The sequence below is a fragment of the Dermacentor albipictus genome, chromosome 4 (genome assembly GCF_038994185.2).
Source record: "Dermacentor albipictus isolate Rhodes 1998 colony chromosome 4, USDA_Dalb.pri_finalv2, whole genome shotgun sequence".
Classification (NCBI taxonomy): Eukaryota; Metazoa; Arthropoda; class Arachnida; order Ixodida; family Ixodidae; genus Dermacentor; species Dermacentor albipictus.
The window spans coordinates 89,715,033-89,742,721 of NC_091824.1; the positions used below are offsets into that span (position 1 = coordinate 89,715,033).

Here is a 27,689-nt window from a genome sequence, read left to right on the forward strand (position 1 = left end):
TGTGACACCATCAGGGCCAGGGACTGTATTCGGCAAGCATAGTGCAGTCTCATTTAGCTTAGCTAAGGCAATTGGAGTAAAGCCATCCGAAGGATCTAATGTAGAATGAATAGCCGAAAGCCGGGCCGTAAACAGATTTTTTAAGCCTTTGGCAATCTCTTCTAGGGAGACGCTCAATTTTTGCTGGGTCAAAACGATTGAGCCTGATAATAAGAGTCTTGGTAGCCCCTTCCTAGCACGAAAAAATGCAAATAAAGCACGCTTACTTTTGGAATTTGATAGATAATCGAAATGTCTAATATCATATTCATCTTTGGCTTGATTAACAGTACGCTTAAATACACCAGCGTGAAACTGATAATTTTTCCAATTTGTCGGGCACTGACTATGCAGAAGCATTTTCCAAGCAGCTTTTCTTTTTCTATAGTTCCCCGTACACTCCTCATTCCACCAACGACAAGCGGCGCCTTTAGCCGAAGGGATGACAAATTCAGCTTGCTTCTGGAAATCCTCTAAAATTGAGCAATACGTTGAAGCGATTTTCTCATCTTTGGCATTAGCAAGTTTCGAAACGGCTGAACGCAAGTAAGTCTTAAATTTCGTATGATTCACAAATGTGCATGCCGGGTGTTCTAAAGATGTTATTGGACAAATGATTTCGAATGGCACAGGAAGATGATCACTGTTGGTTGCTGAGTCAACCACTACCCACGATGAAACCTTGATGCCAGTGCTACAAAATGTTAACTCTAACACCGAACGAAAAGGAGCTCTAGCAAACGTTACTTGTCCTGTGTTCGACATGAAAGGTGACTATAATTAGTCCACTCCCATAGTCGCTTACCACACAAATCTGTTTTTAGCCCCCACGACACGTGAAGCGAATTAAAATACCCTGCAAACAAAATTTCCTTTCTACAGGCAGGCACAGCCCTTTCAAGTTGACGCATACTTTGCACACCGGTGAGGAAATAAGCATATATAATTGAAAATGTACGGTACCCTGGGAGACAAATCTATAGCCAAAATTTCGCAGTCGTAATCCATGATTTGAAAAGAAATTTTTGCATTGTGAGAAATTTTACTGGCCACAATTAGTACATGACCGAGGTTGTTGGAGAAGTATGGGAGAGGCCTTTTCCCTGCAGTGGGCGTAACCAGGCTGCTGCCGCTGATGATGATGATCATAATGGTGATGAAATTTTACTGGAAACAAGTATCAGTAATCCTCCACTTCGCGAGTGTCGAACTAATTGTAAAGACCGAAAACCTTTTAAATGAAAATTTTTCTCTGGCGAAAGCCTAGTTTCTTGAAGAAGTAAGATATTTGGATTTAGTTGAATAGATAGGCAAGATAAATCTGTTAAAGCTGAAAATATAGAGCGACAATTTCACTGCAGTACTTTCAACTGCCCAATGGTGTTGAACCCACAGCGGCGGTAACTGCCGCCTTTAGAATACTTTCTGTAATCATAGGAGATGGCTGACTCTTCTTTTATTTTGGTTTCATAATTTTTGAAATTGGTGACCCCATGCATTTGGGAGCTCGAGTGTCAAGTTTCATATCTGTGACACTAAGAGTGTCTGAATAAGAGGGCGCATCCTAGCCTGGTTGGACTAGTGTAGTAGTGTCTGTGGAATGTTCTGCAAATGTAGAAGGCATCTCTACCTCGTTGCTAGGCATTCAAGGTTGGCGTTAGATACTGGGGACTGCATCGGTGTCTTAGTGGTCTGCATTATTTGCATCATCTGACTGGAAATGATTTGTGCCAAGCAATCAGAGAGACTGGATATCAATTTATCCATAGCTTTAGTCATTGATTTTTCCACAGCAGATTTAATTGCTTCCGAGAGATTAAGGTCCATGCTTGGAGTGGTTGCGCGTTGTAACACCAGAGTATCCGAATGCCCTGTCTTTAATAACTGCAATTGCATCTCTTCGGGAGCAGCGATAGTGGTCGACTATTTGAAGAATTTGTATTCGTTGAGCACGAGCTGAGCAGGTCGAATAGTCTGCTGGGTGTGTTCCCCCATAGAGGCAGCACCTTTGAGATTGTGCGCAGCATTCATTTGAACAATGACCGTCTCCACAGGTGCGGCCACGCAAGCTAGACTTACATCCTCCTGCGCTGTGTCCGAATCTCCAATGATTCTGATACTGGATTGGATGTGACGCGGGTGGTTTTACACGGGACACAAGAGGCCAGTACTTTATTTCTGACGGACATGATGTGCCCACAAACGTTGCAATTACAGATTCCGTTGGAATCCTGTCGTTATTTACCAGTCGATTACTATGGTAAATAGCAATGACGTCTGCTGCGGAGAGTTCGTTCAGGGTTTCAGTTGGACTTAATCAGGAGTCTACGCCCCGTACAAGACCCTTAGTGCAAGCAAAATGAGGCACAATAAAAGCCCTCACCGGGATGGAGGTCTTCAACACAGGTCCGGTTGGGTGAACGACACACTATACCAACCCGTCCGAACGCTCACACGTCAGTGATGGTCTGGAAGTGGTTGGACGTAGTCTTAAGTGCCTTCTGGACAGCACGTGGATTCGTGATGCGGATGGAACCACCATCGGTAGGCGCAAGCGCAATAGGAATGGTGCTAACGCCATTGCGAAAAAATAAATCTAGAGGCGATTCATTAGGTGGCAGTGATGCTGACCAGGCGGATCGCGCCTGGTCAGGTGAATTGGTCGACATCAGCCCAAGACGGCTGACGCAAGGAATACCAATCAGCCAGGGACTAAAATGAGGTTAGTGAGACATTTCAAACCACCCGATACTCAGCCAAAACACCACAACAAGTCAACGAAACGGTTGCTCTGTCGAGGCCAGCACGGAACTCACTTGCGTTTTAGGCTCCAAAGAACAGATATGGCGATGGGCCTCTGTTGACCGTAGCTCTAGGAGCAACAACACATACTTCGTCCTTATCATCTTTTGCTTTTCCCATCTTTGCCTTATTGACCGCGGTAATATAAGCAAGGGCTGCGCAGGGCCAAATATGCTAGAAGTTAACCACGGCTGCGTGACTTGATTTCTATTAATTATGGCCTATGCCTTAGTTCTTAATATAGGTTGCTATGGCTAGGCAGAGGAGCACTCAAGTGAGATAACCAACGCAGGCGAGGCTGAGATAAACAAACGTTTTGCATCTCTATGCAGGCGCATGCATACCGGCATTAACAGTGCGTCCACGCGCAGCGTTTGACGTACTTTCCTTCGCAAGCGGTTCGCGTGTGTTTACGCACTAGCAAGCCGCTGAGAAATTTTTCCTCTAAGGCTTTGCGGCTGCCAGAAACGCCGCTTTCCCGATCGCTGTCTTTGCAGTCGAAGCACTTATCGGACAACGCGTCTGCCGGCTTGCCGAACCTTTTCATTCACCACTGTCCCCACAATGTCAGGAGTGTACACCAAGAAATGTGTCGACGACGTGTGGGATGTTTCGGAAGGGGCGCTTCCATTCAAGCTGCAGCGGATAGCTGAAGTTGAGTTGGGAGAGACTTCAGCGAAGAGAAAAGAAGCCCTGGAGAGACTTTCTCAACTCTTGGAAGGTAAGCATCCAGTACACCTCTTCTTGCAGCACACAGTGAGCGCATGCTGCCAGCATCGAAATCACGCGAAATTTTCCGTGAACACATTACCGCACTCTCGTACTTGCGCTTGGGGATGCGCAACGCTATTTCTTTTGAGTATCCTGGACTCACTACGCAGCGACTACCTTTGGGTGAGGCAATTCAGCGCTGATGTTTGTGTGTGAGGCGACGTGAGCGATATGGTATTTTGGCCAGGCTGGACATTCAGGAGGCACGCTTCTCGCGGCCTCTCCTGATTCAGCTGAGTGATTTGGAATGGTAACGTTTCGCAGACCGGTTTCCGGAAAGTTGTGAGGGGGTGGGAGGGCCGGTGCGGCATCGTGCATGTGGATGGCGCACACGCTTCTGAACGATGATGCACACGACGACATGCCTCTATAAATTTCACACTTCTTAATCTCTGCGGGAGGGTGGTGCTGGCACTGAGCAATTGCAGAATGTGACTCTCACAACGTGGCCGAATGATCCGATGAAATCGCAATAGAGCTAATGAAACAGCTTGTTCCAAAGAGCAAGGCACTGGTTACTAATGCCTTAGAACAAGTGACTAGAATGAAGAAAATTTTCATTGGATGACGCGAAAGCAAGATCAACCTCATCTACGAAACCAAAAGTGACAAGGGCAGGACGAGCTCGTTCATGCCAGTTATAGTGAAGTCGGTGATATATAGAATGTGAATGCAAGCCATAAAATTACAACTGTCGAAGTGGGTGGGGAGAAATGATATAATGGGGCAACTACAGAGTGGTTTCATAGCAGCAAGGCGCTTGAAGGATATGTTTGTTCTAACGCAATGCATACATTTCAAAAGCTCACGATAGATTTTGACTGATAACATTTTAAATTTTATGGGGGTCTACTACAACGTAGAAAGGGAATTGGTTTGGAATATTATCAAGCACATAAGTATAGACGATGACTATCTATAACTGCTGACGGAAATACATAGGGTCAACCACACACAATTTGTAGGGGAAGGCCAGAAATGCAATGTTGTAGTGAATATTTCCCAGCGACAGGAGCAAGGGTGTCCTATCTCTCTGGTATTGTTCACGTGTTATGTTAAGGGCATAGAAAGACGACTGGAACACAGTGAATTACGGCTTGATTTATGTTAAATTCACAATGTGGAAAGGGAGCAACAGAATGTCCCTGGGCCGATGTATGCCGACGGCTTGCGCATAGTCGATCGTGTAGCGGACAATGCAAGAAATTTAGATGCGCTTGCGAATATGTGTGGTAACGGAGGGACCAATCTAGGCCTTAAGTTTAGCACAGTGAAATCGGGAATTATAATCATTAATGAAGAGGCGAGTAATCAACAGAGAGTCATAGTTATGGACAAGCCTTATAAAAAACTTGGCGTATACATAAACAAAGGAAAGACTTACTCCAAACACCCGTCAAGGTAATGTGAAATCAAAGGAGAAGCAGAATGCATAAATAAGGGAACACAGGGCACTTTGGGCCTACAATATATACGATAGGGTGCGTGGAATCTGGGTTGGAAGGTAATGAAAGATCGGTAGGCCGATTCGCTTTGGGACCCCACAGTAAAGCCGCATAGGAAGCAGTGCAGGGTGACATGGTTTGGGCCTCTTTTGAAGCAAGTGTTCGCATTAAGTTGAGGAATGTGTCCGCTGCAGGACACTCATCACATTTAAATTTGAAGGCCCTCACCACATTCTAATGGAATCCGAAGGTTTTCACCCAGCGAGACCCGTAGGCAACGCGCACATTCCCGTAGCGTTTGGAAGTAATGTGGATGGAAGCATCAACCGGTCAGCTGTCGATATAAGGAGGAGATGTCTAAGGTATAGGTGGAAAAAAAGCAGGGAAGGGACTCATACGACGGGATCCATTACACGCATAGGTAGCAGTAGAAGGTCGACATAGAAATTTTAAGGAAAACAATGAATGTTAAGAAGATGTATGCAAAATTCTAGAATGAAAAGCAAGTATACCCCGCGAGATTAAGTCCAGCCCGCTACCCTCTTAAGCAAAATTACACGGGTTTGCTACACAACAATAATCGTCATCTTTCTTGTCCGCATGTCCTTTTTTTAACGCTGCGAGCCCCGTACTTCCCAGTAACGAACGGCATGCGCGTTACCAGCTTGACATAGCATTCCCGACAGAAAAGTTGTGGGCGCGGCCTTTTCAAGAAAGGAAACGCAAGCAAGGCAGATGACGATTATTGTTTTGTGACAGAGATACGCCCCAAAGGGTGTAGCTTTGCCTAAAAGTGTAGGTGATTATTTGTCACCGCCCAGTTTCCAATAAATCAATAAAGGGTATGCTATTTAAGCATGCATCTCGCAAGGTTATATCCGCATGCAGCCAGGAACATTGTCCCCTTTGTGTTCGACCTTTCTGTACTCAGGCTGTGAGGCACAACATCCCTCCATTATCCGTAGATCCCTGACTGAATGGAAGCTACACTCGCAGTTCGCGTCTTCATTTCCCTGGCAAAGCTCTTAGAGGTTTCTCTGTTTCCACGACGCCCCGTACAAATATCATCAAGAGAAATAAAACGAAAATCCTGATACCCCTAGAGCCCTAATGGATCTGCATTACTGTTTTGCATGTGTTTGGCTTTTCTCTTCGTTTACGCTTAAAGCGTGATGCGCCATTGGCATAACGTACAGCATGCATCGACTGCTGACAGTACGAAACAGAGGGTGCCGCAATGTAGTATAACTGATATTGTAACATTCAGACTCCATCTTTTGAGAGTCGGCCGTTGTTCACCTTCTGTGCATCTGCAACATCCACGGTCCTTATGAAAACTTCGCATTCTGGTCAGCTGGCTCATGAAGTGCTTACTTGTGTGCAGTCGGATCTTTTGTTACGTTAAAGCTAGTACGGAACATTTAACAGTATCAGTGTTTCTTAATCTGTACCCAAATTATAACTGACTCATAGTAAGGATGCTGCAATGTAGGAATCGATGGACGAAATTAGGAAGTGCGAAGTGTGCAGCGTATCTAACTTATGCATTGCATGCACTCTTATGCACAGCACAAAACTAGAGCTAGCAAATTGAGAATCTAAAAGCAAAAATGAAGACAAATGTATCCACGTTTGCTAGATTTTGTTTCTTGAGTTATATTCTGTTTTATATTACGAACATCTATCCAAATTCTTTGTATGTACACCTTCCGCTAGCAGCGTGCTCTAAAATAGCAATATTTGTCTCGATACAGAAAGCTATGCTTTTAATGAAATTAGCAACCCTTTATGCAGTATTGGGTTGATATCTTCGCCAACCCGATTTCGAGTGATGTTCTAAGGGGGAGCTTTAGCTCGGGCCCTCCATAGGGCATAAGAACAAAGAAATTGTTCTTCTCAGGAACAACTGCACTGATTTTGATTAAGTTTCTTCCATTTGAAAGAAAAACCCAAAATATATTCACTGAAATAAGCAGATACATAATTGTAACCGTCACATGTTTTACAATAAGTGTTTAATGTTGAAGCATTGAAAAAGAATGATGCACCAGGTTTACAACTTTGTAATTCAGTAATAAATAATGGTATCCAAATTTTGTAAATTTCATGTAATAAGACACTTAAAGTGGACTAAGTTGTTGTAACACACACCCCTCTGAAGTGCACCCCTAACTTGTCACCACAATGTTGTAACAATTTTCCGTAAACTGTGAATTCGTATATCCAGTGTTTTAAAAAAGGTAGTTTATGGAACTTCGATGTATATTTTTCGTTTAACGAGACATATTGGGAAACATCTGGCTGAAAGTTTTTTGAAGCTTACCAACATACCAATATAGGCCCTAAATAAACTTTTTGCCCTCTATAGTCGCTAGAATTTAACTCCTTTTTCTCAAATGCAACAAATTTCATTCAAATCTCTCAAGCGGTTGTCTAAGAAATACATTTCTGCGCTTTACATGTATTTAAATAGGGCAATCGGAGTTGGCCCCGCTAAAATTTTCTCTTTTAAATTTCGAGGAGAGCTGCCTCCTAAGGCTTTTGTCTTGGTTTGCTTTTCATAGGAGTAAGGGCCATCACATATCTTTTCTTGACGATTTGACGTTTTTCTGCACATCTCTTTTACTTACAGTTGAAGTATATTTGGCACGCTCCACAGTCTATACACTCTCCACATGTTGATGAGAACGACACTGTGTTTGGCACCGGGCACCGGAAATCCAGGAGGCATCTGTCGCGACTCCCCCATATAGTTCTTAACTGATGTACCAATGATCGGTGTTGGTTGGCAAATTAATTTTAGGGCGTTGTGTCGAAAGGAGGGGGAAAGGGGGGGGGGGGTCAGCGTAGCGCGACATCATGCGCCAGATGGAGCACAGGCTGTGGGTTGGAGTCATGTTCGGGCTCACTGTGCCTGTCGTCTTGTTCGCCCCATCTCGTGCTTCCCTTGTGAAAGCGACAAAATTTCCTGGAAGGAGGTGCAAGGGCGGAGTGATTGCCGAAATCTCTTGCAATGGTAGCTGCACAGGCAGCCACCATCATCACCCTTGTCTGCATATAGCTATTTACTTGACGAGCAGTTGAGTACAAAAGACTAGAAAACGTTGCGTGTCACGTTGTTGGCAAGAACGTGTTAGACGAACTGAATTACTCCGATTTCGCAAAGTCCTCAGAACCACTTATCTGCGCTCACCGCCACTTGACGAGGATAGCCTGCGTTAAAATTTTAGTGACTTCTCGTGACTCATCTGCTTCTTCATACGTGCGCTGGTTCTTGCTATCGTTTATTTTCGTTAAGGATCATCGTGGCGGAACCACCTTGAGCACTGTTGGGCTTGAACTCTGCCTTCACAGCTTGCGCTGTAATATTGTCCAACTGTAAGTGTTCCAACTTTATACATAAAAGTGTTACTGTTTCCTCGCGTCATCATTTACAGCCGAGCCGGAAGTGAACGCTCAGAAAGACACCGCCTTCCTTCTGCGTTTCCTGCGGGTGCGAAAGTTTGACGTAGAGTCGGCCTTGCAAACCATTCGAAACTACTACAGGTGCCGAGAGGCCAGTGGGTCCTCTTACCAGGAATTACTTCCAAGCAAAGTGCCGGCGGTGGCTCGCAATCTGCTCATGGTTCTGCCTGAGACGGATGTCCATGGGAGGTTGATCCTACTCGTCAGGCCAGGTAAGTACGATGCTTCAGACAAGGCATAATTATTCATGTAATCGCAAGCACACGTGGTCATTTCTGAAGAGCCACACTCCCATTGAGCGGCAATACTAGCATCACATCCGATTAGGATTCCAGCAAATGAATCCGATACGGGACGACCAATATTTGACAAAGAAGGACCCCACGTATAAATATAATATGACTATAACATAGTTCACCTATGTGACTGAAACTCCGAAGCGCAGAGCAAAACTTGAACGCATATGGTACCTTTTAAGGAGTCATGTCAAAAACAATAAGCGTGTTCTTGAAGAGAAAAGGACAGCAGCGCGCTTTTCGAATGAAATGCGAGTATATGGAATTCTGTAGACTAGAGTAAGAAGGTGCAGTGCAATTTCGCCCTTTCCTGATCGCACATATTGTCACAAGCCACCTCCGTCGACTAATGAAGAAGGTCATGGTGGCCGGAATGTTGCGGGAACGACCAGCAGTTGCTACAGTAGCCAGCAACGTGCCTGACACGGCGGCAGTTAAAACAGATAGGTCGATCATCTTCAGTTGTCCAGTCACCAGGGTACCTAGATCGTGAAGCGAACCTTTGACAATGCGGACACGATGTTGGGGTTGCAGAAGTGGTCTTACGACTGTCCACATCACACGCAGCGTGAACCCCGAGATTCACTAGTTCGTTTCACACGATGGCTTGGACGAGCGAAACCGCTGAAGCGTTCGAGTCGCCGGTGTTAGAGTTGGCAAATAGGCTAGCTGGAGCCATCGCTTCGATATCGCGGCGGACTATCCTCGTCGTTTCAGCCGTAGGCTGTGAAATCTGAGATGGCGGCCGCTCTGCACACGAGACGTCGGGATGGTGTTGAAGGCGGGTGAATGGTCGTTCAATACGATGGCTCTTGGCCTGCTCGAAGCGCTGGATCACGGGATCAACGGTATCAACTTCTGCACATGAGAAGGTTGAATGCGTCGTCCGCTATCCCCTTCAGGACGTGGCCGACCTTGTCAGACTTTCGCATATTGTTGTCCGCTTTACGGCACAGCGCCAGCGCATCCAGTATGTACGACAGGTACGACTCCGTGGATGTTTGGGCTCGAATTGACAGCTCCTTCGTCACAGCGATTTTACGACTGGGGGCCTTAACGAACACATCGCGGAGTTTTTGCTTAAATGTATCCCAGCTCCGAGCTCGGCCTTATGATTTCATACCACAACTTCGCAATTTCACTAAGACAAAATACATCATAGGCCAGCATAACCGTAAGGTCCAAGTGATCGTGGTCGCTCACCCGTTCGTATTGTGTCAGCCACTCATGAACTTCGGTGTCATCGGTCACGTTGAACGTTCCAGGGTCTCGAGGGTGGGCTAAAGCAATCGTGGTCCACGGCGCAAAAGCAGATTGTGGCTGGTCTGCCATGGTGGTCGCACTGCAAACGCCGACCGCTTCGAAGCTCCGTTGCGTGGCGAGAGTATCCCGTAAGTTCACCAATGTGGGACGGGGCGTCAAATAGATGAAAGCGAAGCACAGTTATAAGCAGAGGCTATTTATAGGGATGGCCAAAATGGCTGCACGCGCGCAACGCATCGGCCATCTTGGTCTTCTTGGTTAGTTCCAAGGAGGTGGCCCATAACAATATGAATACATGAGAAATGTTTCATTTCTATCAAAATGTGAAAAACACATGAGGAATTAGCATATTGCGTGAAAAGAAAAAAAAATATTTTGTGGAAGCTTTTTTAGCAATAGCGGGAAACATCATGGAAGTGGAGTTCTCCACAATACGCCTATGAAATCATTTGGAATGTGTATTGCCTTCATATGGGAAGCATAGGTGTACATTGCATTTGCTCTACATTACTGTGTGACAGTACTGCAGCAGGAGATCTTGCATCAGTCTATCTAGCCTGAGCGTGCTTTCAGAAGAAAGCGAGTGGCGTGCCAAACGTTTTCTGCGTCATTCTGTGTTGCGGCTCTAAACAAACAAATGACGCTCGTGACCTGTCACTCAGCAGTGGCCGAAGACATTTAGTGAAAAACTTTGTATTGAATACCGAAACTCAACAAGAAAAAAAGAAACTTCTTTTGTGTACTTTGTTGGTAGGCAACACTCATCAATACAGCATAATAAGGCTTGTAATCTAAGTACTGTAAAACTGTTAATGAATTCTAAGAAGGAAATGGGCTCCCAGTGAAGGAAATCCTTGTAGAGGGCGGCACGAAACTCAGAGGCGTTAGGAGGGTGGAAATATGCTTTTGTAAAGCGCCTTACGCTGGCGCAAGGCAAGCATGATTGGGGATATTTGGGAGAGGCTTTTGTCTTGCAGTGTGATGGTAATCAAGTCTTGGACTGTCAATGAACAATCGCACCTAGTACTGTAAATTAACGAAATATGTTAACATTGGTTCTATCTGTCCATTTTTATAAACATTCTACGTCTCAATGGTATATAAGCCTGTGAAGAAACAATGCGAAGCCACTTGGTGAGCCTATGCTTGTTATGAGCGTTGGGAATAGCACAACCTCAGTAGCAACTACCTCAAAAAGGGAAGAAAATAGAAATAAAACTGGCATAATTTTGAGGTCAAGGCAAGATCACAATTGATAATGTAATGGCTACATATCGTGACAATCTTTCTTTTTCTCGTTCTTTTCAGGCATATGGAGGCCCGAAGAACTGCCATACGCGGATTTTCATCGAGCTTGCCTGCTCTGTTTGGAACATATGGCGCCGAATCCTGTTACACAGACGTCTGGAATTGTTCTCTTGGTTGATTATGCCGAGTTCACCGCCGACAAGATATTGTGGGTGAACGTAGGGCTTGTGAGAAAAGCTCTGGGATATGTACAGGTCTGAAATTCCAATTTCGATTTTTAGGTGGTGCCAGTTGCAAATTAGCGACTTTATTGCAAAAATAATCAGCAGGCTCCAGACTTAACCTCAGTGCTTTGATGCAGTCCTTCAGTGGGCTACAGACAACGGCGTGCGAATTAAGTTTTAATGTGCATAGGTTGTCGCTCTTGACTACTTCATAGACACAATGCCTTAACAGGTGAATAAACCGCTAATACCTGTGCCATACAAGCACACTAAATGGCATTAATTCTTCAATTTCTAAAGACTTAATGCCAATCGCGCGGCTCCACATTTATACATACTTAAAGACGGTAATGTTTTCTGCCGCTTACAGCTTAATACGTTCTCACAACTCATTCAGCCGTCGAATACCTACTCCCGCACCCAGTGCTAGCCGTTACGGCTGTAAATGAAAGATAGCTTTCCGAAGTAACCCAGAATAATTCGATGTGAAGTGGGTCTATTATAGTCTTTAGTGGCATTTCTTCAACTTGTGTCACTCAAGTAACGTTTCATGATTGTGTTACGATGGCCTGACTAATTCACTGCATTCACTGCAGCTATCGTCGTCACCCCTTTTATTATCATTAGATATGCATGTGTAGCTGCACCACCAGATATAATGGTACTAACGAACTTAAGGACCTAGACTCTCACTGGCATTAAACCAAGCCGTGTGGGAATGGCGTGCACGACACAAATGGGCAGCTCGGTTCAAGATTGTGACATCAGCTATACCGTGCGATAACTACAGCGTAAATTATTTTTACTTTACATAAACTTTTGCATAACGTTTTGCTAAAGCACGCGCTTAGCTCGGTAACAAAAGCGAATAGGTTGCGACAGTTTCACAGGCGCAGCAGTTTAATATATCCACACTACATTTTTTCAGCGAACGCATCTGTCAGGGCGCTTACATGAACCCGACGAACACGGGTAAAGTCAGCTTGTAGGGCTGAGATTTGCTCGTCGCGTTCACGTAAACGCTAGCAGGTCGTGCTGCATCCGATAGATTCCACAGGCTGGGTCGACTCAGCTCGACCCAACTGTTGCATTTGCGAACGAGTACGAGTCGGGTCGGAGATTCTTAGACAGCAGCCACGGACAAGACGCACTGTGTTCGTCGTCCCTTCACCACATACTGCCACAGAAACATGGAACTGTTGTACACGTACTCACGTAAACGCTATCTCCTCCGGCTCTCTGACGCCGACTTCTCACTCGGGCCACTCTGTTCGAGTTTAGGTAAAGGTAACCTTTATGAATCGCAATCTACTTTGTTGCTGGTCTTTCAGGAAGGCATGCCAATGCGACTAAAAGCAGTACATATCGTAAGACAGTCGTATGCTTTCGACATGATTTTCGCCCTCTTCAAGCCATTCATCAAGGCCAAGATGGCCGAACGGGTAAGTAAGCAGGCCAGACGACAAATTTTCTGTTCTATGCGATATTTAGTTTCTAAAGCTTATGCCGCAGGTCATGTTCTTGGTCATGATGATCAATTTGGTGTTTTGTGGCGCAATGCCCAAGTATGATCAAAGAGCACCAGACCACAGTCAATTAATTGACAATGGAGTAATCACGTACGAGAGTTAATTGTGACATGGCTCTAAAGAGGAGTGAAAAAAGTGGCTGTAAAATCCGTAAAATGTATACGTAATAAATTTATGGCAACGACCAACAAACGTACTATAAACACCAAAGGCACATAACGAAAGAATGACAATACTTCCTACAACATGTCAGGGGTAAAAAATTAGAAAGAAGCACTATAGTATTTCCAGACCCCTTGAAACGCGACAGGCTGGATGCATGTGCGATACAAAGCAACACTATCACAGCAACAGCCTCTTGCAAGAGCACGCGCTGAAAATCTCCAGTGCTTACCATTTCCCCGCCCCAAACTCGTTTAAAAAGCTTAAAACTGATTTACTATCAGATAGGCGTTCTGGTCCAAGGAACACTACCGGAGGGCGAGGAATATGCTCCCTCTAAGTTAAGTTCTTACGTAAAAGTCCTGCTTCCTGAAATTCAAGAACATGAAGGACGGTGAGCTTCTTATCCCGTATGCCCCAGTTGGAGGTTCGTCACCAGTCAGCAGAAAATCGTGGGAGCATATGCGCGCCCTATCCTGAGTAGAGAGAATAGGGCATCAATGTGTCGGGTTTGCATTGCAGAGGTAGAAATTAAAGATTATTATTATTATTATTATTATTATTATTATTATTATTATTATTATTATTATTATTATTATTATTATTATTATTGTAATGAAGAAAGGAGGAGAATGGCATACCGATCATCATCAAGAACAGAGGGCACGAGACCGGCGTTCGAAGACCACCATCTTGCTCTCCGCGCTCACTGTTCCGAGCTACCGCCCGTTTGTTGGACTCGCTCAATAAACATCCTTACATTTGGTGGAGGTGCTGGGTACGCACATCGTCGGCACCCTGGAACTCCGATCCCGCACGTTGCACTCGACCATGCAAGCTGACGCAGCCCAACAGCCGCCACCTCTCCCGGCCGCCGTTTGTCCCGGCCCCGTTCGCCAGCGAGACCCCCCGGTATTTTCGGGTACGGAAGACCAGGACGTCGAGGACTGGCTGTCGTCCTACGAAAAAGTTAGTGGACCCAACAAGTGGGATGACGCTACTAAGTTGAGTACCGCGAACTTTTACTTGGCTGGCGTGGCGAAGCTGTGGTATACGAACCACGAATCGGAATTTGAAAACTGGTCTGCTTTCAAGGAGGCAATATCTGCCGTTTTCGGTCGCCCTGCCGTGCGGAAGTTACGCGCCGAGCAACGGCTGCGCACACGGGCACAGGAACCGAATGAAACATTTGCCGCCTATATTGAGGACGTACTCGATCTCTGCAGGCGCGCCGATGCCTCAATGAGCGAAAGTGCCAAAATACAGCACATCATGAAGGGCGTCGACGACGATGTCTTTCAGATGCTTCTTGCGAAGTCTCCTGGCACAGTGTCTGAAGTGGTAACTCTGTGCCACAGCTACGACGAGTTGAGAAGGCAGCGGGCTCTCACCCGACGTTCATCTCAGACGTACAATCAACCGCTCGCTGCACTGGACATCATGCCTGCCCAGCCATACCTTATCGCACAAATGAAAGAATTTGTGCGTGAGGAGGTGGCCCGTCAGTTGTCTCTCCTGCCGTTTGCTCAGCGTCAGGAGCTCCCACAACAGCAGCAACTGCAGCGACCAATCCCGTTGGCTCCCGTGCTTCGACACGTCATTCAAGAGCAGATTTCCGAGGCCATGCCGGTGCCCATTCAGCAGCAACCTGTCGCCGCGCCTCTTAGTTACGCTGAGGTAGTAAAGCGGCAGCAGCTTCAACAGCCCTCACCACCCCATGGTGTGTCGTATTCTGCAGCCCCGATTCAGCCGTCCGTGACATGGTCTGCTCCCATCCCTGCAAATCCCTGGCGAACGCGCGACAACCGGCCGATCTGTTTTGCGTGCGGTGGCCCTGGTCATATCGCCCGATTCTGCCGCCGTCGCGCGCCAGGATATTCAGACGCCCGTTCACCGAACTACATAGATCGTCCCCGCTCTCGTTATGAAGATCCGGGTCCCCAACCAAGCACGTCTTCACGTGACTATCCGCAACCCACGTCTCGTCGCTCACCTTCACCCCGTCGCCGCTCCTTGTCGCCCATGCGTCGTCGACCAGCCCCTGAAAATGAGGGAAACTAGCCTCCGCAGTTCGTGAGGCAAGAACTGCGCTGTCGAAATGCTCAAGTCCTCGAACTTTGCCGTCGAATATTGTCGAAGTTTTCGTAGAAGGCATCCGTGCATATGCTCTTGTCGATACCGGTGCTGCCGTTTCTGTTATAGACGCCACACTTTGCCGCAAGCTTCGGAAGGTGACCACGCCTCTTGAGATGATGCCCTTACGTACAGCGAATGGAGACCCTGTTCGGCCTATAGCTGCCTGCACTGCTCGACTTATTATAGCTAAAGAACACTACATTGTCGAGCTTATCGTCCTTTCCTCTTGCTCGCACGACATTATACTTGGCTGGGACTTTCTATCGTATAATCACGCCGTTATTGATTGTGCCAGATCTGAACTTGAGCTCTTCCCCTTGTGTGACGAGTCCTACTACCCCGCTCATCAAGCCGCACACAAAATAGTCGTCACAGAAGACACAGAAATTCCGCCGACAGCAGCTGTTTTGCTCCCCGTATTCTGCAACAGCATATGTGATGAAGCTGCATTCTTTGAACCATCATGCCTTCTTCTAAATCGGAAGCCACTTCTTTTGCCTTATTCGACCCTCTCTATTTCGAATGGAACAAGCGCTCTCTGCCTCACAAATCCTCTTCCATATCCCATCAGACTGCTTAAAGGTGAATCCCTTGGATGCGTGCAACCCATTGATGTCGGCCAAATTTTTTCCGTGCAGCAAGATTCAGTTCGACGCGACCTCGACGTCATCAGTGCTCTTACCCCTTCTGATGTTCCAGCTGCTGACCTATTCGATTCGTCCATCGCAGACGGACTGTCCCCATTTGAACGCACTGCTCTTCTCCAGCTGCTCTACCAGTTCCGCGACTCCTTCGATGTTGCCCAACGTGCCCTTGGCCGAACTTCTACCATTGTTCACAACATCGACACCGGCTCCAACTCGCCAGTGCGACAACGCCCTTACCGCGTCTCCACCGCGGAACGTCAAGTTATTACCGACCAGGTTGACGATATGCTTAAACGCGACGTTATTCGCCCTTCACAAAGCCCGTGGGCATCCCCTGTGGTTCTCGTTAAAAAAAAGGATGGATCGATTCGCTTCTGCGTGGATTACCGGCGCCTAAACAAGGTCACTCGAAAAGACGTGTACCCTTTACCCAGAATTGACGATGCCCTTGATTGCCTACAAGGTGCCGAGTTTTTTTCGTCGTTAGATTTGCGTTCCGGGTATTGGCAGGTACCTTTAGCAGAGGCCGACCGTTCAAAGACAGCCTTCGTCACGCCTGACGGTCTATATGAATTCAATGTCATGCCCTTCGGCCTCTGCAATGCGCCTGCCACCTTCGAACGCATGATGGACTCGGTTCTGCGGGGTTTGAAGTGGCACATGTGTCTCTGCTATCTCGACGACATTGTTGTCTTTGCGCCAGATTTCGCAACCCATCTAGAACGCCTCAACCATGTCCTGACGTGTCTGAAAACCGCTCAGCTGCAACTAAATCTCAAGAAGTGCCGTTTTGCTGCGCGAAAACTTACAATTCTTGGTCACGTTGTATCAAAGGACGGTGTGCTTCCGGACCCAGCTAAATTACGTGCCGTGACTGACTTCCCCAAACCGACGACTCTAAAGCAGTTACGAAGCTTCATAGGGTTATGTTCCTACTTTCGTCGGTTTGTGCGCAACTTCGCCTCTATAATTGCGCCTTTGACCCAACTACTAAGCAGCGCCTCCAATATCTCGTCATGGTCTTCTGAGTGTGACCAAGCCTTCTCCACCCTTCGCCGTCTCCTGACGTCACCACCTATACTGCGCCACTACGATCCTACGGCCGCAACTGAGGTGCACACAGACGCCAGCGGTGTCGGCCTCGGTGCTGTTCTCGCGCAACGAAAGCCTGGGTTCGCAGAGTATGTCGTCGCATACGCCAGCAGAACGCTCACCAAGGCTGAATCAAACTATAGCGTCACCGAGAAAGAATGCTTGGCAATAGTCTGGGCGCTTGTCAAGTTCCGCCCTTACTTATATGGCCGCACGTTTGATGTAGTTACGGACCATCATGCATTATGTTGGTTGTCTTCGTTGAAGGATCCGTCAGGTCGCCTTGCCCGCTGGGCTCTTCGACTTCAAGAGTTTGACATCCGCGTTATATATCGTTCCGGACGCAAGCATGCCGATGCTGATGCACTGTCGCGGTCACCACTATCCACCGAAACTGCGTCCATACCCACTATAGACCTTCCATTGTCAGCTCTTGACGTCGCCACCGTCTCCTCTGCACAGCGCCTCGATCCCTGGATCGCTTCGCTTCTTGACATTTTATCCGGGGCACCCACCCTTTCGACCACTCGAACTCTGCGACGCCAAGCTTCGCACTTCAGCATCCGTGATGGCCTCTTGTACCGGCGCAACTACTCGCCAGATGGTAGGAAGTGGCTCCTAGTTATCCCTCGAACGCTTCGCTCTACAATCTGCGCTTCCTTTCACTCCGACCCGCAGTGTGCTCACGGTGGTGTCTTCAAGACCTATGAACGCTTACGAAAAAGGTACTACTGGCGCGGAATGTTTCGCTTTGTCCGCAAGTTCATTCGCGGCTGCCACGAGTGTCAGCGACGAAAAAAACCACCGCATCCTGCCGCAGGTTCATTGCAGCCCCTTCCATGCCCAGAACGCCCATTCGACCGCGTTGGAATTGACCTTTATGGACCTTTACCTTTGACCACGGCCGGAAACCGATGGGCTATCATTGCTGTCGACCACCTTACACGATACGCCGAAACCGCTGCTCTTCCCACGGCGACAGCACAGGACGTCGCCTCTTTCATCCTGAGGCGTTTTGTGCTTCGGCATGGTCCTCCTCGCGAACTCCTCAGTGACCGTGGCCGCGTATTTCTCTCCGACGCAATTCAAGCACTTCTCCACCAGTGCAAAATTGTACATCGGACGTGTACTGCCTACCACCCTCAGACGAACGGTCTCACTGAGCGGTTTAATCGGACTCTGGGCGACATGCTTGCGACACATGTTGCATCTGATCAATCAAACTGGGACCTGGTTCTCCCATTTGCGACATACGCGTATAACACCGCTACGCAAGTCACAACCGGGTTTTCCCCCTTCTTCCTTTTGTACGGTCGCCAGCCGACGCACACTATCGACACGTTGCTGCCATACGCACCAGATACCTCAGAGTGCACGCCCGTGTCAGCAGCGGCCCGTTACGCTGAAGATTGCCGACAACTAGCCAAGCGCTTTACTACAGCCGACCAACAACGCCAGAAAAACGCCCGCGATGATGATCACTCTCCGGCCGCAACATTCGCTCCTGGAGCACTTGTGTGGCTGCTTGTACCACCCTGCGCCCCTGGCTTGTCGTCCAAACTGCTCCCAAATTATCATGGTCCCTACCGCATCGTCGAGCGTACTTCCCCCGTAAACTATGTCATTGAGCCTCTTACGCTGCAAGGCGACCGTCGTCGACGTGGACGTGATGTTGTTCACGTAAACCGCCTCAAGCCGTACTTCGACCCTCTTGTACCCACCTGTTAGATCGCCAGGATGGCTCCACCTTTCTCGACGGGGGCAATTGTAATGAAGAAAGGAGGAGAATGGCATACCGATCATCATCAAGAACAGAGGGCACGAGACCGGCGTTCGAAGACCACCATCTTGCTCTCCGCGCTCACTGTTCCGAGCTACCGCCCGTTTGTTGGACTCGCTCAATAAACATCCTTACATTATTATTATTATTATTATTATTATTATTATTATTCGGTTCAGCATCACCCTCCCCCCCCCCCCCCCCCCCGAGCGGCACCAATGGTTTCTCAGTTTCGTTTGTAAGAAAGGTTCAAGATGTTCTTATTCAGTGCAAATGGGCCAGCTTTGGACTCACAATATGCCGAAAGGCAGGCTTCTGATCTAAAAGAATGCAAGAAAGAAAGGAAAAGAAGGCGAATAGAACCCCGCAAGTTTATGAGGGCAGGAATATAGAATTGTGCTTCGGGTAGGGCTCTAGAGGCCCAGATGCTGCAGTGAGATGCGCTGATTACATTATGCCTAGAAAGAGGTTAGGGGATGGCGAATATTTGAATATGAATCAAATATTATAGACTAACTATTCGTATTCATATATGAATAGAAAATATTCGGTATTTCTGAATACTCGAAACTAACCATTTCGAAAGAACCTACTGTTGAAGTCTTGCAACTGTTCCCTGTCTGCAAAACAAAGTATCGCAAGTTATCAGAAGTGGAACAACGAGAAACATCTTCAAAGCAATGTCGACGCAAAGGGAGTGTTGAAAGCTTTGTTTTTGGCTCCACGGCAGGAGCCTAGCTGACGACCATGACGTTTGCTTGTAGTCTGGCATTTAGTGTTTTTAGAGGGCTGCTCATGTGGCAGTGTTTTTTATGCGAAGCATACTAGCCGCACAACCACGCTCTTCCTTGCTGCGCCGCGCACGGCCGCGTAGCTACCATATGACGTCATAACAGCTGCAAAAGCGGAGGCTCAACTCGTGCGCTCGCTTGCGGCCGCGTAGCTACATAGCCGGGTCTCAGCTCGTGCGCTCGCCTGCGGTCGCACAGATGGTACTGCGGCCTAACTCCCGCTCCTCCCGCTAGGGCACTGACGTCACAACAGCTGCATGCCGGGCTCAACTCTTGCAAGATGGGCTGGGTGGGAATCGAACCAGAGTCTCCGGAGTGTGAGACGGAGACGCTACCACTGAGCCACGAGTACGATGCTTCAAAGCGGTACAAAAGCGCCTCTAGTGAATGCGGTGTTGCCTTAGAAACGAGCTGTTTCTAAGGCTCAGGCGTGCGTCGCTTGCTCAGGCGCACATTTCGTTGCCGCGCCGAACGCTGCGTTGCTCGACGCTCACCGCGTCCAATGCGGGGCGCGTAGTCGCTGCGCCGTAGCCCATTGTCTTACACCCCTTGGCGGGTCGACGGGAACGCTGTCGCGTTCCACTCTTGAAGGCGAAGCAGAGTAACGCATGAGTTGTTTCTTCATCTAGCCGAACCAAATATAGCCAAGCAACAGCAGTTCACCAGGCTAAACAGTGGTTCAACAACTAAAATAAAGGCTAGTATGCTTCGCATCCTGGGCTTAACCTTAGCTAAGCCACATCCATTTTTTTTTACGCAACATACAGTGATTATCTCGTTGCAACGAGCCCGTTTACCTGTGCTTATCATACGCAAGTCTTCTTTATTTTGCTCAATTTCCGCTAGATTTGGCAACAATTTATTTAACGTTTCTACAAAGCTAGCAATACAGCCCTCGTTCATTCTTGGAAAGTTGGTTTATAACCGGGCTATGAGTAGGGCCAAGAAGCAATTCGTACACGCTTTTTCAATGACGATGGCAGATCTTGTTTGCAGAACTGATCCTTTGTCTCTGATAGCTGTCTTCCTTGAACTAGTCCGCACAGGTGTAGTACTTTATTAGGCCCAAATAATTATTCCAGCTGCAACATATGCATCTGCGTTTGACTCTTGGATAATCATTTCCATATTCGATACTTTATATTGGTATTATATTCAAGGTGCTGTTTGTCTAACTCTTTTGGATGTTTTAATGAAAAGAATACAAAGAAAATATAGGCAGAATGCTAAACTGCAACAAAGGTATAGTAAAACCTGATCAGCCCAAGTACGCTAGGAGGTAATTTGTCGCCACTACATGCACACAGACAAAAAAAAAGGAGGGGACCTCAATAGCAGCCCCAAATCTTCGTCATCGTCATCATCATCGTCGCTGATGGAAACAGTGCCGGTTAAAAAGAAACTCGTTTGCCTACCGCGAGCTGGCCGCGTAGTTTCACGGGGGGAGGTGGGGGGCTGCATTTAAGCGTCATTCGCTTGCCCCAATGACCAATGAATTTCAGTTATCCACAAAACCGTACGATTACTTCATCGGGGTCAGGCAGCTGTTTGCCTACTTGTATAATCCGCTTCAATGGTTCCTGCATAATTCTTTTTCTCTTATTCTTTGCACAAGTACCGCTTCCACGGCGACAACTTCGAGAAGCTTCACGAGGAAATACCACCCAGCGTGCTACCCATAGAATACGGTGGTCAGAGAGAGCCACTCGACTTCGAAGCCTACTGGAAGGAGGTCGACGCGCAAGAGGAGTTTTTCGCGCGTGTAAACAGCTTTGGCTACTCTACAGAGTGCAAGGATGACATGCTCACTGAGACTGAGAAGCTGGGCGAACTCACTTCGCTTTGATGAGTAGAATGCGGCTGTGGAGTTCCCAAACCCTCGTTACTTTGTATTTTTGCTATGAAATGTGCGAAATAAAGATTTTCCTCTAACAAGATTCCCACGTGAATGGAATCGGCACTATGTAGTCAGCGACAAGTGAAGAATGCAGGCGAGGCTCCTCGCAAAAGAGGAAAGAAAAAAAGGAATTGCGATGCCCCTGCCACTTACCCTCGGCGCTTTAACAAATAGTTGAGTTTCATATGCCACCGGCGCACAGAGAAAACGCCTTAACTGTTCAGCGACAGTAAGCACGCCGTGGTCCCACACACGACGCACTAAAAGCCAAAATATACAAGCATGTGGATGAAGAAGACAGTTTATCGCACAAAGAGGTCGCTTGACAAGGGGGAGGGGGATTTCGCGGACATATCTTCAGAATATGTTACGTTTAGGAGACGCTGACACCTTTAGGTGGCGCTGGCTACTCTTTTTCGCATGAGACTGCAAATAATAAAAGACACGGGTATAATAAATGTACAAGAAATACACACGAAATTAAAATCAACTCATAAATAATTTAAGCACATATAACCTAAAGCCGCAGATATCACAAACACATGCAGTCTTAAAATCTAAACGCATAAATTATTTCCTGTTGTCAGGACCCTTGATGAACAGTTCCTGACCTTGCGCACAAATGTATATTTTGGCGCGCCGCTCTCGAGGCGTTTACAAGAAAAAGCTAAGTGGACAGACTGACACATTCACTGATATTTCATTTATATCTGACGCACAAAACACTCCTAAAGCAAGACGAAGAGTCTAGTGGCAAAGAAGCGCCTTAGGCAAGCGAAGGCGAGGTCATAGATACAATGGCTAATGAGGTGATTCACTGGCGCATATTACATGTTCCCTTCGGGAGAAACTTGCCGCAGCATTCTTGACTAGTAACTGACTGTACGCATGCTGAAAGTGTAGCTGCAGTCCAACGACATTTGGCCTGACTGCTATTTAAAATGAAAGCCTGAAGTAATGAGCGTACGGATAAACCTAATAACTTGATAAAACGCGTGTGTACCGAAGTGGGATGATTGTCGGTGGCACCGAGGTCGTCCGTTGGAACGCTGTACACTGACTGAAGTTCGTCACTTCCAAAGGTAGTTGAAAGCATTTTTGATTTTTCCTCGACGAAAGCAGCGGACGACCTTTTAAACGGTTAGCTGCTACAGCAAGGTCAAAGCTACCGATATAGAAGTCATGCGCTGTAGTTCAAGGACAGCCTAGAATGTAGGCGACAGCTGTATACAACCACGGCTACAGTTGCTGGGCTTGAAACGGCATGTGGGGCACTATGTCGACGTTGTACAAAGCCTCGCGAGGGGAAAGTCGTGTTAGACGCAGATAGGGTTTTGTTCAGTGATTGCTAAATACAAGTGTACCAGAGCACGGACAGACAGGCTTGATTGCAGAAACGCTTATACTGATGTTCTGGATTATTCTGATTTCCTCGCACTCCTCATGCCCTTCTCAGTAATCTGGAAAGTTGGGCTAGTTGGTGATTGATCATCATACCTTGCTGGTAAAGCAGCGCACTGACACGGACACAGAGAAGACACACAAGACGACACTCGCTGCACAAGACGACTGCAGCGAGTATAGTCTTGTGCGTCTCCTTTGTGTCCGTGTCAGTGCGCTGCTTCACCAGCAAGGTATGATGATCATGCCCTTCTGTTATTCCAATTAACAGTAGGCACTTAAATAAATCTACGGGGGAAGTCTAGGAGAATGTTTTACTCGTTTCTTATTTTTAAAAAGTGGGTTGATTCGTTTGGGAGTTGTTAATGGTTACATTATTCATCATATTGTAATGAGAACAAGTGCTCTGTAAATTATTCTTACCAATATATTTCTTTCATTCAATTCCTCATTCTTGCATGAGACCAGTGGCCGAATTCACAAGTCTTTTTGTTCCCAAGCGCTATTCGTGACAGGCTGATCGCCTTGGATAATGTGTTCAACATCACCGCTGGCAGGCATCTGTTCTGACAAACAGTTTAGGCGTAAGCACTTTTCTTGTCTACGTGAATACAGGCCCAGAGGTATGCATTACCCGCAGTGGTGGAGGGATTGGTAGAATGTTCTGTGCACGTCAATCATCTCTTCCTTTCTTTTTGTCTTCGGGGAAAAGCTTCGTTTCCATTGCGAGAACTACGCCAGACGGAATGAATAAATTTTGCCCAGCGTGCTTGCCAACGATATGGAGGTCAAGGACAACCACTCGATTACAAGGTCTTTTGAAGGCAGGCAGGCGCAGTTGAAGAGATATTCGCTGCTAGCAATTAGTACAGCTATATACAGGATGTGCCATTTTAGCCAGAGTTTAAAAATATGCAAATACCCCGTAGCTGGATAGAATAAGAGTAATGTTTGCAGTCGCTTAGACCTGCACAAAAGATCTTTTTTTTTCATTCCACATAATTGCTTAATTAGTCTCAATTAATTAATCGACTACTCAAATATTACAATTATATTAAAAGTGTCAATGAGAAAACGTAGAGCGACATGATCAACTCCCGATACAGTCTTCTGTTCCTCAATATCTGCTGCATAAAAATGTTTTTCCGAGCGTGAAAGAATCCCGTGAGCACACGCAAAGTGTCTCGAGCAGCCAGTCGCGCGGCAATTTTCTCATTGATACTTTTCGTGTAATTATAATACTTGAGAAACTGATTAATTAATTAAGAATATTTATCTAATAAGGTGGATTGAAAAAAAATTGTTTGAGTATCTCCAAGCGACAGCAAACAACATCACCTTTGTTCTGCCCAGCTACGTGACACTTGCATATTCTTAAACTCTGGCTAAAATGAGCTGGGACACAGAAAGTGATGAGTTGTATTTTGGTACATTGTAAAGGAAAGTTGGGCAAAGTCTACATTGATAATACACTCGCACACTCGAATACAAACATGTATCCTGTGATACACTTATCTGAAGTCCTAGAAGTACTGTGTCAAACGCTACTAAAATCAGTATCAAGAAATGTCAATTCATTTGCAAGAAGGAATTTTCCTCGGCAAAGTTTTTGATGGAAGAATGATCATGCAACTCGTAAAACCAGAGGACCTGCACTTCTACCAATTATTCTTATTAGTGGCAGCACGTTACACTATAAGGTCTAACGCAGAAACACGATCCTATTGCATGGTCTTCAGTGTGCTAATGCTGCTACATATATGTTGAATCCGCTGAGAATATATAGTCTGACTGTACACTGACATTGCCTAATAAAAAAAAATACCAAATCAATGTTTGTTCAACATCAAATGCACATTAGTACATTTAGTTTTGACGTCAAGCTGAAATTGTCAGCGTGACTAGAATTCGACTAACCATTCTTCAAAGCAGAAGATATTAGTATGCTAGAGCTTCATTTTATATGATCATATCAAAGACAATCACGATGATCGGTGGACAAAGAATAAAGAAAGGACTGGGTACAGAATTAAGCAAGAAAGTAATAAATGAGAATATTAATATGATTTTTTCATGATGCCAAGAAAGCGTCAATGAAGTTATCAAGTGTGGTGCCTTCTGGTCATGCATTTGCGGCCAGCATTTTGTTGAGTAGCCTGGAAGAGTCTATAGGATTACCTTCGCTTGCTCTATTTTGTTCGTGGGTATTGCATATGGCGCTTCTTCCTAGTATCCGCGTTGCGTGAAATATTGATATTTGTGTTAGCAACGCATGTCGTAATAGTGTTGGTTGGCTACCATGAAATGCATTTTGATATGTGTGAGAAATATGTTCGCAATTCGTACATGCCAAAAGAACGACTCGGTGCTCATTTGTAAATGCGGATTATAGATAGCCATTATAGCTATTTTTTGCAACTGGTGTATATATTACTGTCTTATTACTATAGGTAGTTGTTCGCAAGGCCTGGTGACGATAATTAGTATGATAAAAGAATAAGGTACTACAGATGGATAACTTTATAGGTAGTGGAACTCCATGTACTGAAACTGCCAGAAAGCCCCAAGAGCAGATGAGAACCTTCAAGTTATATGCCGAATGCAATGGTACCAGGACAATCTAATACAAAATATAACACAAAAGGAGACGAATACATTAACTGCCTGCGTTGATTTGTAATCATAAAGTATTCACCTGTCACCGTCAACTGGTTTGTTGTTTGCATGACAAAGAAAGAAAAACGCATTGATTTTAGAGACGTTAATTGGTAATCTATTCTTCTTGTGACATTTTCTGAAGTTCTATTACGACTTTTTGTTGACTAAAGTGCGGATCGTTCACGTGATTTTTCGTCCACTTGACAGATCAGGTGCACGAAAAATCAGGTGGAAAGATCAAGTGGAAAAAGCACTGCTTATTTCGACACGCCGCTTACGTTGGATTACGTACTATCGCAGCAGCGATAGCATGTGCCCGCTGAAGCCATATGCCTCTAGTTTGGGAATAACAGTTTGTGTGAAAGAGAGTCGAGGGCTTTATTGAAGTGAATAAACAAACTCAAAACAATACGTTTGTTTTCTATCGAATGCAAAATGAATTCGTTTTAGCTTATTATTGCTGGTTCTGTGGAACGTGAGGCAAGTATTTATACTGCGCATAAGTGATAATGCGGTGTTTAACTGCAATGACCAAAAGTTGGGTCAGAATTTTTTTTTCAAATTTCTTCCCAAGAACAGGGAGCGTGAGTATAGGGGGATAATTGCCAAGCTCGTTTTTATATCCTTCTTTGCATATCGGAATACCTTTCGCAAGCTGCGAACTACAGGGGAAGGGGGCTTTCACTAAGGCAAGAGAAAACGTAAAAATGAGAGCGCGCGCTATAGCCAGAAAAACGTGCTTTACTCGCCCCATCTATATATTGCCTGCGTCGCATGTTTACTTGTTCTTCAAGTTGCTAAACACATTTATCATTTCTCTGATAGTAACAGGGGAAATAAACTTACTGCAATTATTTCGGTCCTTGATGTGTTCGTAGTTATATGAGTGGTCATGTCAATAAAAATATTGACAAAATATTCGTTAAAGGCATTCTCGAGTGCAATATCACTGATTACTTCCTTATTCGGAATTAATGGGCAAGGAATCGCAAATGAACCACCTCGATCTATTGGCTTCCTTATAGCGTTCCATTTAGGATCCGTTTGCCCCTCATAGCAAGAGAAATTTATATAATATATCTTCGCCTTTTTAATTATTTCTGAAATTTGTTTGAGTTTGTTTTGGACTCATGCGGTGGGCTATTATTCATTATAGCAGTAAACTTGCAAACTGGTAATTTCTTTCTGAAATATTGCGAAGCCGTTTTTTAATGATCCATGGTTTCCTGTTTTGCTATTTCCGGCTTCATAACGGATAGGAAACATTTGGTTCATAGACCTTTGAACACGTGCATAAAGCAGCTGCAGGCATGCTCGGGATCAGCATTCGCATAAATACGGTGCCAGTCAGCGCCAGCAATCATTACGCGAACACGCTAAGGTTTGCGGCACTATTTAGCGCACTAAACGTTTATCGAAGTTATTGAATTTCATAGTTGGGTAGGATGTGTCTAAGAACATGAATCTGATTAGATGGTAGCTAATTCCCATGAAGATGGAGCCAGAAAAAGAGACAGCAGTTCGCAAGCGAGTTATTAAAAGATATTTGAGTTTCAGAATTTAATTTATTTCTACAGGCTTCACTTATGACATTTGCAAACCCATAAGTTGTGACAAAAAACTGCAGAGCTCGCGAGCTCGGTGTGTATGGAAGCATACGAACATTGAAATTCCCGCCTAGCACAACGTCACAGCGATTAGTGGCGACATAGCTAAACGAGATTTCCTGAAATAGTAGAAAAGCGGCCCAATTTCAACCAGGTGGTCGGTATATGGTGCTAATAATTAAATGCTTTGTTTTAACGGCAAGAACTTCATAATCATTGGAAATTATAGTGAAGTTAGCAATGAGCTCTCCTGTGATCTTTCTTGGTCTAATAACAGCAGAACCCCTCCACCGCGTCTTCAGGTTGTGTTTAAATAAATTATATAATATGAAAGAATATTTATACCGGATAGGTTCTGAATATAGCAGATTACTGTGAACATGACAGTAATGCGTTATCAGCACAGAACAGTTTACACCCTTTGAAGTGCCCCTTC

The 27,689-nt window shown here is 45.9% G+C and overlaps 2 protein-coding genes across 3 annotated transcripts in view; one reads left to right on the plus strand and one right to left on the minus strand.

Moving 5' to 3' along the window:
• Positions 1 to 27,689, minus strand: part of LOC135917657 (uncharacterized) — a 253,855-nt gene that overhangs the window by 85,377 nt on the left and 140,789 nt on the right. The gene's annotated exons all lie outside the window — the stretch shown is intronic.
• On the plus strand, positions 462 to 21,552 carry LOC139059665 (alpha-tocopherol transfer protein-like). 2 transcript variants are annotated; one of them, XM_070538092.1, is made up of 6 exons: positions 462 to 585; positions 3,339 to 3,562; positions 8,495 to 8,734; positions 11,390 to 11,583; positions 12,885 to 12,995; positions 21,306 to 21,552. In XM_070538092.1, exons 1-6 carry the CDS (start codon positions 482 to 484, stop codon positions 21,534 to 21,536), a joined length of 1,104 nt encoding a protein of 367 aa, XP_070394193.1. In that variant the 5' UTR covers positions 462 to 481; the 3' UTR covers positions 21,537 to 21,552. The 2 variants fall into 2 exon arrangements, with proteins under 2 accessions (XP_070394193.1, XP_070394194.1); XM_070538093.1 differs by lacking the exon at positions 462 to 585 and having other exon boundaries at positions 3,153 to 3,562.

Excerpts from the sequence above, each read along its gene's own strand:
- LOC139059665 (XM_070538092.1), top strand. The coding sequence starts at position 482 with ATGACAAATTCAGCTTGCTTCTGGAAATCCTCTAAAATTGAGCAATAC. Across the intron at positions 8,735-11,389 it reads GATCCTACTCGTCAGGCCAG|GCATATGGAGGCCCGAAGAA; the intron begins GTAAGTACGATG and ends CGTTCTTTTCAG. Across the intron at positions 12,996-21,305 it reads AGGCCAAGATGGCCGAACGG|TACCGCTTCCACGGCGACAA; the intron begins GTAAGTAAGCAG and ends TCTTTGCACAAG.